The 13,470-nt window shown below is 38.9% G+C and overlaps 1 protein-coding gene across 1 annotated transcript in view; it reads right to left on the minus strand.

Moving 5' to 3' along the window:
- Positions 1-3,343: 3,343 nt before the first annotated feature.
- The window catches only part of efhd1 (EF-hand domain family, member D1), a 47,780-nt gene continuing 37,653 nt past the window's right edge, over positions 3,344-13,470 (minus strand). The window contains exon 4 of the mRNA XM_057838653.1: positions 3,344-12,038. Coding sequence (XP_057694636.1) covers positions 11,904-12,038 — 135 coding nt within the window. The 3' untranslated portion in view covers positions 3,344-11,903. The remainder of the gene's footprint in view (positions 12,039-13,470) is intronic.

Here is a 13,470-nt window from a genome sequence, read left to right on the forward strand (position 1 = left end):
CTGGCCAGCACCTGTAAGTGATGATTCTGCAACTGACTTTTCTGATTCAAAACTTCACTCATTGTTCTTCGGGTTAGCGTCTGACAAAAAGAGGAACACTCTGCGGTTTCGCAGGTGCTGCGAGCGAGTAATAGTCGAGGTTCATTCTCTGGAATGTCAGCCAATAGGGTTCTCTGATTTCTTGCAATTTCAGCCCCATTTCTTGGAATGGCAGACAATAGCGTTGCGAATCCCGCTGAGTGTCAGCCAATGGTGATACGAGTTGCGTCGTAACTAGCGTAACACGTCACCTTTGCTCATGAATATTCATGACATAAGCAACTGTTGCTAGGGGGGTCAAACTTGCATTTGTCCCTCATGCTAGATGCATGTAAACAGTGTACGAAGGAGACGTTTACTGAGCGAAACTTACACATTTTTGGTCTTGGTCTTAAGACAAATGTTTATTTTTTGCATTCCTGGATAGTTAAGCGATTATAAACACGTGTATTTATTGTGTATAGTAATATGATTGAAGTTATTAGCAAATTTAAATTAAAATATTTGAACATACATACATACAAGTTCTCAAAATGTTTCTTTAGTAGTTTTTGAATACAAAGGTTTGAATTGAATGGTCAATCACCTGAAAGCATTACACATGAAAGATTTATTTTTGCATTGATCCTTTAGCCTATCAATTAATTAGGTTCATACTCTTGAGAAATGTAGCCCTAACCCCCGTTCACCCAATCTGCTTGGTCTTATTAATGTTGCGTCCCCATCAAAAAAAAGTGTTCATGCAGGTTATGCCGTCTCTTTGAATGTTGAGACCAAACCTACACCCTTGCTGTAATGTATGTAGTTTCTGACTGACCACTTTCTTCCATGGTACAAAACGAACAACCATACCTTCCGACAAAAAAATCATCTTCATGCATGACAATGCCCCAACTCATGCTGCAAGAACACCAGAGTCACAGGCTGCTATGAGCATACAAGAAGAGAAATTCATCTTCTCCTGACCTAGATCCTATTGAGAACTTCTGGAGCATCATCCACCAAAAGATCTTCAACAGTGGGAGACAGTTCACATCCAAGGAGCAGCTCTGGGACGCTATTCTAACATCCTGCAAATAAATTAAATATATACGAAACTGTACAAGAACTCACAAGTTCAATGGGTGTAAGGCTTTATAAAGTGATATCAAACAAGGGATCCTATATTAATATGCAGTACAGTTCGATGGTCATGCGTAAGTTCTTTGGAAATACATTGTATCACAAAAGTGAGTACACCCCACGCATTTCTGCAGATATTTAATTTTATGGGACAACACTGACAAAATGACACTTTGACACAATAAAAGTAGTCTGTGTGCAGCTTATATAATAGAGTTAATTTATTTTCCCCTCAAAATAACTCAAAATATAGCCATTAATATCTAAACCCCTGGCAACAAAAGTGAGTACACCCCTCAGAAACTACATCCCCAAATGTGCAAATTGAGTACTGCTTGTCATTTTCTCTCCAAAATGTCACGTGACTTGTTTGTGTTACTAGGTCCAGGTGTGCATAGGGAGCAGGTGTGTTCAAATTTGTAGTGCAGCTTTCACACTCCCTCATACTGGTCACTAAAAGTTCCAACATGGCACCACATGGCAAAGAACTCTCTGAGGAGCTTAAAAGATGTATTGTTGCGCTACATGAAGATGGCCAAGGCTACAAGAAGATCGCCAACACCCTGAAACTGAGCTGCAGCACAGTGGCTAAGATCAACCAGCGTTTTAAAAGAGCAGGGTCCACTCAAAACAGGCCTCGGGTTGGTCGTCCGAAGAAGCTGAGCGCACGTGCTGAGCGTCACATCCAAATGCTTTCTTTGAAAGATCGTCGCAGGAGTGCTGTCAGCATTGCTGCAGAGATTGAAGAGGTGGGGGGTCAGCCTGTTAGTGCTCAGGCCATACGCCCCACTCTACATCAAATTGGTGTGCATAGCTGTCACCCCAGGAGGAAGCCTCTTCTGAAGACAGTACACAAGAAAGCGCGCAAACAGTTTGCTGAAGACATGTCAACAAAGCACATGGATTACTGGAATCATGTCCTATGGTCTGATGAGACGAAGATTAATTTGTCTGGTTCCGATGGTCTCAAGCGTGTGTGGCGGCGACCAGGTGAGGAGTACAAAGATAAGTGTGTCCTGCCTACAGTCAAGCATGTTGGTGGGAATGTCATGGTCTGGGGCTGCATGAGTGCTGCAGGTGTTGGAGAGTTACATTCCATTGAGGGAAACATGAACTCCAACATGTATTGTGAAATACTGCAGCAGAGCACGATCCCCTCCCTACAGAAACTGGGTCGCAGGACAGTGTTCCAGTATGACAATGACCCCAAACACACCTCCAAGATGAACACTGCTTTACTGAAGAGGCTGAGCGTAAAGGTGAATGACTGGCCAAACGTCGCCAGACTAGAACCCAATAGAACATCTTTGGGGGATCCTCAAGCAGAAGGTGGACTTGCACGACGTCTCAAATATCCAGCAGCTCCGCAACGTCGTCATGGAGGAGTGGAAGAGCATTCCAGTGGCAACCTGTGAAGCTCTGGTCAACTCCATGCCCAGAAGAGTAAAGGCAGTTCTGGATAATAGTGGTGGCCACACAAAGTATTTCATGTTGACATGTTGTATGTTAATATTGACAACTTTCACTAAGGGGTGTACTCACTTTTGTTTCCAGGGGTTTAGATATTAATGGCTATATATTGAGTTATTTTGAGGGGAAAGTAAATTAACTCTATTATATTAGCTGCACACAGACTACTTTTCATGGTGTCAAAGTGTCATTTAGTCAGTGTTGTCCCATGAAAAGATATATATATCTGCAGGAATGCGAGGGGTGTACTCATTTTTGTTATATACTGTATGCATTGTTTTCATAAACTGAGCAATGTACTGTACTGTCTTACAGAGTAGCAGAGATCATTTTTCTTCCCCTTATTGCTTGTAACCTGTGTCCTGCTTAATATTGTGGAACATCACTTTCAAGCAGTTTTTCTTTATTTGGGCTCACCTGAGAGGCAATCTATCACAGGTGTCTGAGATTGATGTCAATGACTACAGTGCACAGAGACACAACAAAAACATTTTCTTTTTATACTCTAAAATCAAATTTGCACAGTTAATGTAGCCATATATGCAACGCTTGAAAGATCAGTCTAAATCATCGAAAATAGCCGGTAGAGTGTGAAAATGGTTATTTTCAATGTCAAAACAAAATATTTGATAAAAACATACATTACGTTTAAATGAACTCTTTTCCAAATAACAGCACTGGGTGTCAGTAATGAGACTGTTGGACTGCATCATATCATTGCTTTTCATCTTTTATTTATTAATTTTTTTCCGTTGATTTTCTAAGCAGGAAGTGAGATCACAGAACATATATTCCGGTGCGCAAAAATATATTTTTCTCATCATTTTTATGTTTGGTAACTTATAAGTCTCTGCTAAAACAATATATACCATTTTTATCTATGACAAAAATACATGTTCTTTTTTTAACAGCAACAACGTACTCAACAGGATAAGTGATACACACAGTAGTCTCTGCGATACAAGTACAACATGCAACTATTTACCAGACAGATAATATGGGCCATTCAAATATCTTAAGCCCTCTCGGATTTGTGACCTTTTCACCTTTAGATAATTGCTGCTGTCGTGTCGTATACTTGGCTGCTTTTGTCATAAATCGCAATGTGACTAACGATTGAATAATGCGGCAATACAGAGCGCTCCCCCTTTTTTCTTGACATCTTTACTGCTTAATATGACTGCTATAATGATACTCGACAAGTATTCTGATTGATATGAGCTCATTCTCCGCCAATGACGTGGAATCCATCTGAGCAGGGATGGTTGGCATTTGAAAGATGTTTCAGTGGCATTGATGGTGAAATAGCAAAGTAGTTGCAACAGCACGAAGGTTGCTGATAGGTTTCCTGTTGTAAGAGGTTGCAAAATTACCATGAGGTCAATGTGCAGTGATGTGAAAAAGTATCGGAATCTTATGAAATTCCTCACATTTCTGCATAAAATCACCATCAAATGGGATCTGATCTTCGTCAAAATCACACAGATGAAAATACAGTGTCTGCTCTAACTAAAATAACCCTAACATTTATAGGTTTTCATATTTTAATGAGGATAGTATGCAAACAATGACAAAAAAATAAGTGAACCCTCTGCCTAAGGAGATTTAAAGAGCAATTGAAAACATTTTTTTTTTTTTTAACTGATAATTGGTTTTAAGCTGGCCTGCCCACTATAAAACAAACACCTGGTAAGAAACGTCATGATGAGAAGCATTGTCTGATGTGCATCATGGCTCGGTCAAAAGAGCTGTCTGAAGTCCTGCGATCAAGTTGTGTTATTTTTTTATAAAGCTGGGAAAGGATATAAAACCATCTCTAAAAGTGGCTGTTCATCAATCGACAGTCACAGAAGTTGCCTACAAATGGAGAGAGTTTGGCACCGTTGCTTCTCTCCCAAAGGAGTGGCCGTCCACCAAAGATGACGCAAAGAGTTCAACGCAGCATATTCAGAGGTAAAAAAGAACCCTAGACTGTCTGCTAAAGACTTACAGAAATGACTGGCACAGTCCAATATCTCTGCACACATCAACTATATGTAAAACTAAGGCCAAGAATGGTGTTCATGGGAGGACTCCACAGAGGAAGCCAATGCTATCAACAACAACAACAACAAAAAACATTGTTGCTCGTTTAATGTTCGCAAAAAGGCACTTGGACACTCCACAGAAGTTTTGGCAAAATATTTTGTCCACTGATGAAACCAAAGTTTAATTGTTTGGGAGTAACACACAATGTCATATGTGGAGGAAAAATGGAACACCTGACCAACATCAACACCTCATCCCCACCATTAAGCATGGTGGAGGGAGCATCTTGATTTGGGGCTGTTTTGCTACCTCAATGCCTGGACAATTTGTAATCATTAACAGAAGAATGAATTCAAAAGTTTATCAGGATGTTTTGCAGGAAAACCTGAGGCCGTCTGTCAGACAGTTGAAGCTAAAACGAGGATGGAGGCTGCAACAAGACAATGATCCAAAACAGAGAAGTAAATGAACTTCAGAATGGTTTTAGAAGAACAAAATACACATTCTGTAGTGGCCAAGTCAAAGTCCAGACTTGAACCCCATTGAGATGCTGTGGCATGACCTAAAGACAGCGATTCATGCCAGACATTCCAGGAATCTGACTGAACTATAGCAGTTTTGTAGAGAAGAATGGGCCAAAATTAGTCCTGATCGATGTGCCCGACTGATTTGCAGCTACAGGAAGCGTCTGGTTGAAGTTATTGCTGCCAAGGGGGGGCACAAAATATTAAATGTGATGGTTCACTTACTTTTTCCCCTTCTGTCATCGTTTTCATACTGCCCTCATTAAAATATGAAAACCGATATATGTTTGGGTGGTTTTAGTTAAAGCAGACTTTTTTCATCTGTGTGATTTTGACAAAGATCAGATCACATTTGATGGTTATTTTATGCAGAAATGTAATTCCAAAAGGTTTATATACTCTTTCATACCAATGTAATTACCATTTATTTTTTACAACCGATGTGTTTCTTGTCCATCATCGTCAATGGGAGCCAATGAGTTAAAGTACTTGTCATTTAGGTAACGACAGGAGGAAGGTGGAGTAAGTGTGGGGGTGAGGAGTAAAGAGCAAAGTACATCAACACATTGCAGGATGATTGGTTAACAATTTATTTTGATTGAATTATTCTCTATGTCTAATCTGCACAGGAAGAAACAAAACGCAAGTGTATGAGGCTACACTTCAATCTATGGCACAATTAGGAATGTGTAAATTATATGTGTAGTAACACAAGAGAAAACCACTTGTTCTAAAATGGGGGAAATAATTGCTTACAAAAGATTCACTCTAAAGTGTCTGCAAGAAATAAAAATACAACCAAGTAGATCTATTTTTATGAGCTGCCTATTTATGAAATGAGCACACCATTGTGAACTTTGTCAGATGTGATAACAGATTAACACAAGATCCGCGTTTGAGAACTTAAAGGGATAAAAAAACTTGCTTACTACTGCATCAGCAGCAAGTATTGCTACACATTCATTCAATTGCATCCAATTTCACTGGGATGTTAATTTGCCCTTATTTTGGAAGCCAAAACAAGACCGGACAATTTACAAAAACCTTGTGACGTCAGACACACAACAAGAAAACCTTTACTGCATGCAAATCATCCGACCTTCCTGATAAAACCATTATCACAGTTACAGTATAGAAACGATCAAAAACAAAAACATGCCATTACCTTTCCTCACTATGAATAGCTGTTCTTAATAAATCCCCTAATTCATTGGATTTTTAAGTGATTGTATTCCCGAAACCCATTCAATATGGGCTGATATTTTTGCCATCAGACACTGAATCTGACAATGCCATACTGAATCCGAATTACTTTATTTATAGGTTTCAATTTTACTTTCTCACATTGTTTGCAAAATTACAGTTCAAACCACATTATTCAGATTCAAGTGAACGTTAGGCTGCAACAACAAATCGATTAATAAATTAGCTGCCAACGAATTTGATAATCGATTTTTTTCCCAGCGCCTAATAGCAGTCCCGTTTGGGTCTTTATGTAATATGAGGCTGTGATTAGAGCATGCGAGAGAGAGAGAGTTCACTGCTACACTCAGGTTGGGTTGCTAAATGAATAACTTTACAAAGTGTCGGGGGTTTCCTGTGGTGTTAGATCCAGTGTGCCTCCGTCAGAGGTAAGTAAATGAATCCAACAGCATACCGCACAAATGCCATTTTTAGACCGGGACGTCGCCATTGTATCGCGGAAGTGGGCCATTATAGACACGCCCTCGAATACAATCCATGTCATTTCGGCTTGTTTTCTCTGTTAATCATTCAAAAAAGAACATGACGATTAAACACTGCTGCTATGGAACTTGTAGGAACGACTCTAGACATTACGACATATGATGTTTCTTCATACGTTTCCCGAAACCTAAAAACTCGGAGGAAAAATTTTGAAGAATGGATCAACTTGCGCAGACGTTCAAAAGACCAGTTTAATGCCAGCAAGGTGAAGCCATTCACATTACATATGCATTACACATTTTTGGGGGGCCATAGTCATTCAGAGGAAGAAGAGGTAAGCCATTTTGATATTTTTTACTTATTAGTGTGGCGTTTTGCCGTGCTGCTTGTCTGACAATGAATGACCTGAAAAATTTAAAAATGGTATCTACTGCCACTGTTACCTTTTCTGTTGTAAAAAAAATAATTTTTGTAAGGGGGAAGTGTAAATAAATTATAGAATTAAAATTAGTTATTAATGAAAAAAATTTAAAGTGTTCGCTGGCTGTCAACGAGTAGCATTTGAGGTCTCTACATAAAAATAGCAATGTAAATTGCCCAAAAGAACGGTCAGAGACATAAGACAGAGGATATAGTACATAAGAAAGGAAGGGCATATGGTGGTAAAGGATATATTGTTGAAACAGGAGAATGACATCATCAGTGGTATAAGGCAATGCACACAAGAAAAAGATGTCAATAAAAAAGCTAACTCTGGTTCATGTCGGCTCTTTTTTCAGTCCTCGACACTCAAGCCATCTCTTTAACTGAACATTTGTATGTTTTTTCATCATCATTTTCTGACAGAATTAGTAGGTTTAGCTCAGTAAACATCTCGTTCGTACACTATTTCCATGCATTTACTATTAGGGACAAACGGGAGGTTAACCCGCTTAGCCACAATTGCTAACGTCATGAATATTAATGATCAAAAGTGACGTGTTGCTTGCGGTACGCCATTATATTGTTTGTATTCTTTGTTGATGCAATATTACTATTTGGCACAGAGCGCTAAGGTAGTTAGCGATGAGACTAATCAGTGTCTTAAGTGTCAGTTTGTATTGAGTTATGGAGAAGTGTATCAGCACTTGAGTTATTGTTAGATAGTAAAGTTGTTTCAAAACTTTTTATAAAGAAACCACACACATAAACCCATTCCATAGACTTAATAATGGTATTGATGGGTCAGATCGGTCATGCACTGCGCCTCGCCTTCAAGTAGGGGGCTGCCCACATCAAGAGGAGCTATTCACAAACACACTGACGTAGCGATCTAACGCCGGATTTCTGTTGAAAATGAAAGCTGTAGGGCATACAAACAGGAAGGGTTTCTCAGGAGTGATTTGTTCGAAGATTCAAGGTAATTATTATATTTTTTGAACCATTTATGCATTTTGAAACGTTGTGAAAAAAAATCAATGGAATAAATTAGCCGCTACTGCAATTGCATCATAGTTCGCAATTTTTCCGTAAAACGTTTTTTTTTTTTTTTGCTTTTAACAAAGAATCAAGACTGTTTTACATCCATATTTATAAAGAATTCGGGGATTTAAGCATTTATTCACAATAATTTTCACCAAAAAAGCTGTTTACATAATGCGCCCGCTAGCCACATTTACTATCAGACTAGCATTGTATTTCGACATATTGAAGTAAAATAAATGCTGACTGCACATTTCGTTCTTTTTTGCTTTTAACCAAGAATCAAGACTGCTTTACGTCCATATCTCGATAAAGAATTCAGGGATTTAACCATTTAATTCATTAAAATTTTCAACGAAAAAAGCTCTTTGTGATTCCACTCGGTCAGCTTTGACGGCCTCGCCAACAATGCAGGCCCCCTATTTATCGGCCCCGCGCCCCGTGACTATATTATAAAGTCTATGCCCATTCATATAACAGCTTAGAGCAGGGGTCCCCAAACTACGGCATGCTCCACATTTGATCCGGCCCCCTGAACATTCCCCCCCCAAGAGTGTTATTTATTTTCTGGCTTTTTTCTGTGTAGAACCCAGAGAGGGTTTTTGGGTTATTATCTAATTAATTAATAGTGTTATAATTTATTATTATATTACATTACATTATTATTATTATTTTTTTTTATTATTTACTTTTGTTCCGTGAAGAATCCAGAAAGGGTTATTTGATTGTGGCTTTCTGAAAAACAATACATTTTTACATTTAAGGCACTCCTGCAATTGTCACACTTTTTCTGTTACAAACTGACCCGGCCCCTCATCAGAGAAGGGAAAAGTTATGTGGCCCTCACAGGAAAAGGTTTGGGGACCCCTGGCTTCGAGTCTCATTTCAACACAAGCTCCCATTCAAACTGTAAATTGTCATACGAGAGAGTGCTTTGAAATTGGATTGTATTTATGAACAACTGTTTGATAAGGAAAACCGATTCATTACAGTCTGCCTCCTCCTCATTCGATTTTGTTTGGTTTAAAGAAAATAAATGAGTCATTGACACAATTTAGATCTGCACTTTGCCCACAAGATAAAAAATGTCAAGGACTTTGTCTTATTTGTGTACCGAGAAATTTTATGTTCTCTACGCAGAACCTTAAATACTTAACACATTTTGTGTACTTTAAACAGTACAGTTGTAGACTACAGTTAAATTAGGACGCTTTAATAAAATATTTTTGAATGGTCATCCATTCTGTCTTGTTACTTACCACATGCCTAAAACTATTTCCAGTTAAATTGTGAAGGTAATTTAAAAAAGTGATTCATCCAATTAATCGTTTAAAATAATCTTAGTCATTCTTAGTGAAGTAATTCAGATTCAGTTTGGCATTTACAGATAGTTTCTGATGGACAAAATATCAGCCTATAATAAAATTTCTCCTCGGTCAGCAAATTGAGGGTTTCAAAAAATTTCAAACGTCTTGTAGACTTATTTTAAAATGTAATGTTCTGACCAAGCAATTAGAGAACACAAAAGTTTAACGTTATCGACACTCAGCAAGAGCAGTGGTCCCAAACCTTTTTTTGCACCACGGACCGGTGTAATATGGGCCTTATTTTCACGGACCGGCAGAAAATGTATGGCAGAAAATGACAAACGGCAAATATCCGTGGTCGCAAGCATAATGAGTTCTTCTTCAATCGTGTAAGGTTTTTTTAGCTTTAGCAATACGGTTCGCCATGAGCTATGATGCTTTCAGTGCATTCGCTTTTCTTGCCTCGTTTGCTAGCTTTTAGTCACATATTATGCGGGAATGGACTGGTAGTAGGGTTCTGGCTCAGGTGGCCTTTTCTCCATAAAAAAAGCTGTCCAAAGATGTCGCCGCCCACAGCCAACAGCAGCTAAAGTTACTGTTTACATTAACTAGCGCTGGGCTGCTATAGGTGTGCAAACACCCCAAAAACTGCAGCCAACCACTTGATGGCAACCTATACAAATCTTAACTCTGATTAGTCTATAGAGTAGACACGGATATTGACGTGTCAAGAGCCACAGGCCAGATTGCAGTCGTTAATAAATTATTTCTCTGCGGCCCGGTAGCAGTCCGCGGCCCGGTGGTTGGGGACCACTGAGCTGGAGAACAAAAATGTCCCATTGCAGATACAGTTTATGTTACAGCCGGCAGCACATAGAGGTTAAAATCTGATTGGGCCAAACATTAAAAAAAAAAAAAAAATCAGCATCCATATTAACATACTGGAAGCAGAGTAGCCAAGAGAATGATTACAAATGAAGAAATTGAATGTAGGGGAAAGATATGACGCAATTTCATGAAAAAATATACTTCGGTACAATCTACATTTTGATCAGTGGTTCTCATACAAGTATACTGGTAGCCTAAAATAGCTATGCGTGCTGAATAAATTGACACAATGCACTAATCTTAATATGCAAAATAATTGGAAGTTAAAAAAAGTTCCATTAGCAAGGGTGGGTAAAAAAAAAAAAAAAACTTGGAACTCTGAATTGATCGCGATCCCTTGATGAATGCCAACTTGGCAGGAACCATTGAAATGTTATACCAGACACTGTGTATAAATGGATGAACTGTTGCGTAAAAAAAAATCTTGAGCTGCATTTTGAAGAGCTTCCCTGTGTTTCCAGTTCTGTATACCAAGTGAGGACACCTCCCTCCAGATTGCGCTTGCAAAAACATTGACACAGTGAGTTCTGTCATGTCTTGTTACAATTACAAAAAAAAAAAAAAAAAAATGTGATGAAGGTGGATTTCACAGTGTACAGAACAAACAAGAAATGCCTTTCACCAGTTCAACAGATTTGAAAAACCGAACTAAACAGTGAATGTCATATTTATTCATTTCATTTCAGGTGAAAAATTGCATAATCTGTTTTACTGTTATAGCAGAGGTGGCAACCATCAACAGATGATTTGAAACCACCGAGGGGGGAAAAAAATGGCTGAGGCCATAATTTTAGGAAAGATTTGAGACTCAGTCATGCGCCAACATTGCATGAGGCTTCTTTTTTCCCCCCCCGTGAGCAATTATTGTCATGCAATTAAATTTTTAAAATATATTAGGTCACGCAAACACACGTACACTGCATGTCACTTTTGAATAAACACATTTTCTTAAAAAAAAAAAAAAAAGCGGAGTGAAACAACATGACAATACTGAAACATCACATGCATTAGACAATAAGTTTGAAGTCAATGAAGGAATGCAAGACAACATGTACAGTGTTTATCAAATACTAAAATTAATATTTGGACTACTGGGTGTAAATCCACTAAAATGGAGCACGCACAAACACAGACCCACACACACATTTGGACTGGTCCCTATTTGTTTTCTTATCTGATGAAGTGCATTTACTTTTCCGTTATCATTAAACAGTTAATCTTATCTAGTTGCTAAAATATTTGAATTGCATGTTTCACTAACTTTGTTATAAAGTGCCAAATTCGGAGCTTGAAGAACGTAAGATATGTGAATGTAGTTTGAAATCTGTCTAACGATGAATGTGCATTTTCAGGATTGCCGTGTGCTTCCTTTAGATCGTCATGAGCAGAACGCCGACTGAAGCTGTTTGAAGGCGGCTTGCCTCTCCTTTTTCTCCACTTCCTGTTTCTTGCGTTCTTCCTTCTCTTCTCGGATCTCGGCCTCGAACTTGCTGCTCACCGACAGCGCCTGCATCTGGTGAGGTATAGAAAAAGAAGTCTTTTGAAGGACAGTTTTGCATACCGTAATAAGCGCACGATAAGGCGCACCTGACTATAAGCCGCCACCAACCCAATTTGACACGAAAACGACATTTGTTCATAGACAAGCCGCACTGGACTATAAATCGCAACTGTCTTCACTGTATTATGGGATATTTACACCAAAAGATATTAACTGATGACAGTGGCATCATACGACTATCATAAGACCAAATGAACCACCATGAAGCTTTGAACCAATTGCCTGCAAAACTTCATTCCTTCAAGAAGCTTCATTTGACCATCACTGCGCCCTAGGAAGAGACAACATTTGCTGCCACCTGCTGTCAACACTGGTGTTGTCCAACATGCCTCCTAGCATGCAATGCAGCGCTACAGATGTAAATAACAATGAAAATTTATGTGCTGTGCTAATGATTTCTTCAGTTACTGTTCCAGTTGTTGTATTAATTGCTAGTTATGGTATTTGGTAACACCTCATTTGACAGTGGCGCCATAAGACTGTCACCAGACCATCATAATTATGACATGACACTAAGCCTGAACGATATATCGTTTAAACATCGCCACCGCGATGTGCGCATGCGCGATAGTCCCATTGCAAGGACGTGCGATAGTTTTTGTTTTTTTTTCCCCAATCCACAAGCCTTTGTTCTGCTTTATTCGCTCCCAAAGCCTCCCCCACCCCCTCTCGCAGCTCTCAATCACTGCAGCACTTGCTTATTAAAGTTAACGATGGCTTTGATCTGGCCAAAGAAGCTGACTTCACACGGGCAGCAATGTGTCAATCATTGTTTAACTTGTTAAACCGTTTCTGCAAGGAAGCGAGGGCTGGAATGAATGTGTGATTGTGTGTGTGTGGGGGGGATGTGGAGATGTTCGAGACATATAAAATAAACGCCAGAAGTGATCATGTAGAGTTTCTAATTTCTACATGTCACTCCAAGAGTCACAGCCCTGTTAGGTAAACAGAAGCACTTAATAAAGCCAAGCATTTTTCTACTACAGTACTTTATTCTTGTTTAAAAATGATAAGGTGGGACAGTTATGTTTAAAGCTGATCATAATTATTACATTTGAAGTGCTTAAAAAGCATTTACTAAAATATATATATATACATATATACACATGTATACATTTTTTAAACTCATACTTTGGGGGAAAAAAGTGAGAAAAAACATATCTTATATGTATCTCTTTCCAGTGCTAGATCTGAATAAATACATTGAGCACACACACACACACACACACAAATTAAAAAAAATTAAAAATTGGGGGGGGGGGGGGGTCACTTATCGCGGCGGGTTCTGGTCCCTATTAACCGCGAAAAACCATGGAATACTGTACACTGTGGTCATGATGAGCCATCGAAAGTCTTTCCAAACAGCTATTCAAGTCATCTGGTA

The sequence above is a fragment of the Corythoichthys intestinalis genome, chromosome 6, assembly GCF_030265065.1.
Source record: "Corythoichthys intestinalis isolate RoL2023-P3 chromosome 6, ASM3026506v1, whole genome shotgun sequence".
Taxonomy (NCBI): domain Eukaryota; kingdom Metazoa; phylum Chordata; class Actinopteri; order Syngnathiformes; family Syngnathidae; genus Corythoichthys; species Corythoichthys intestinalis.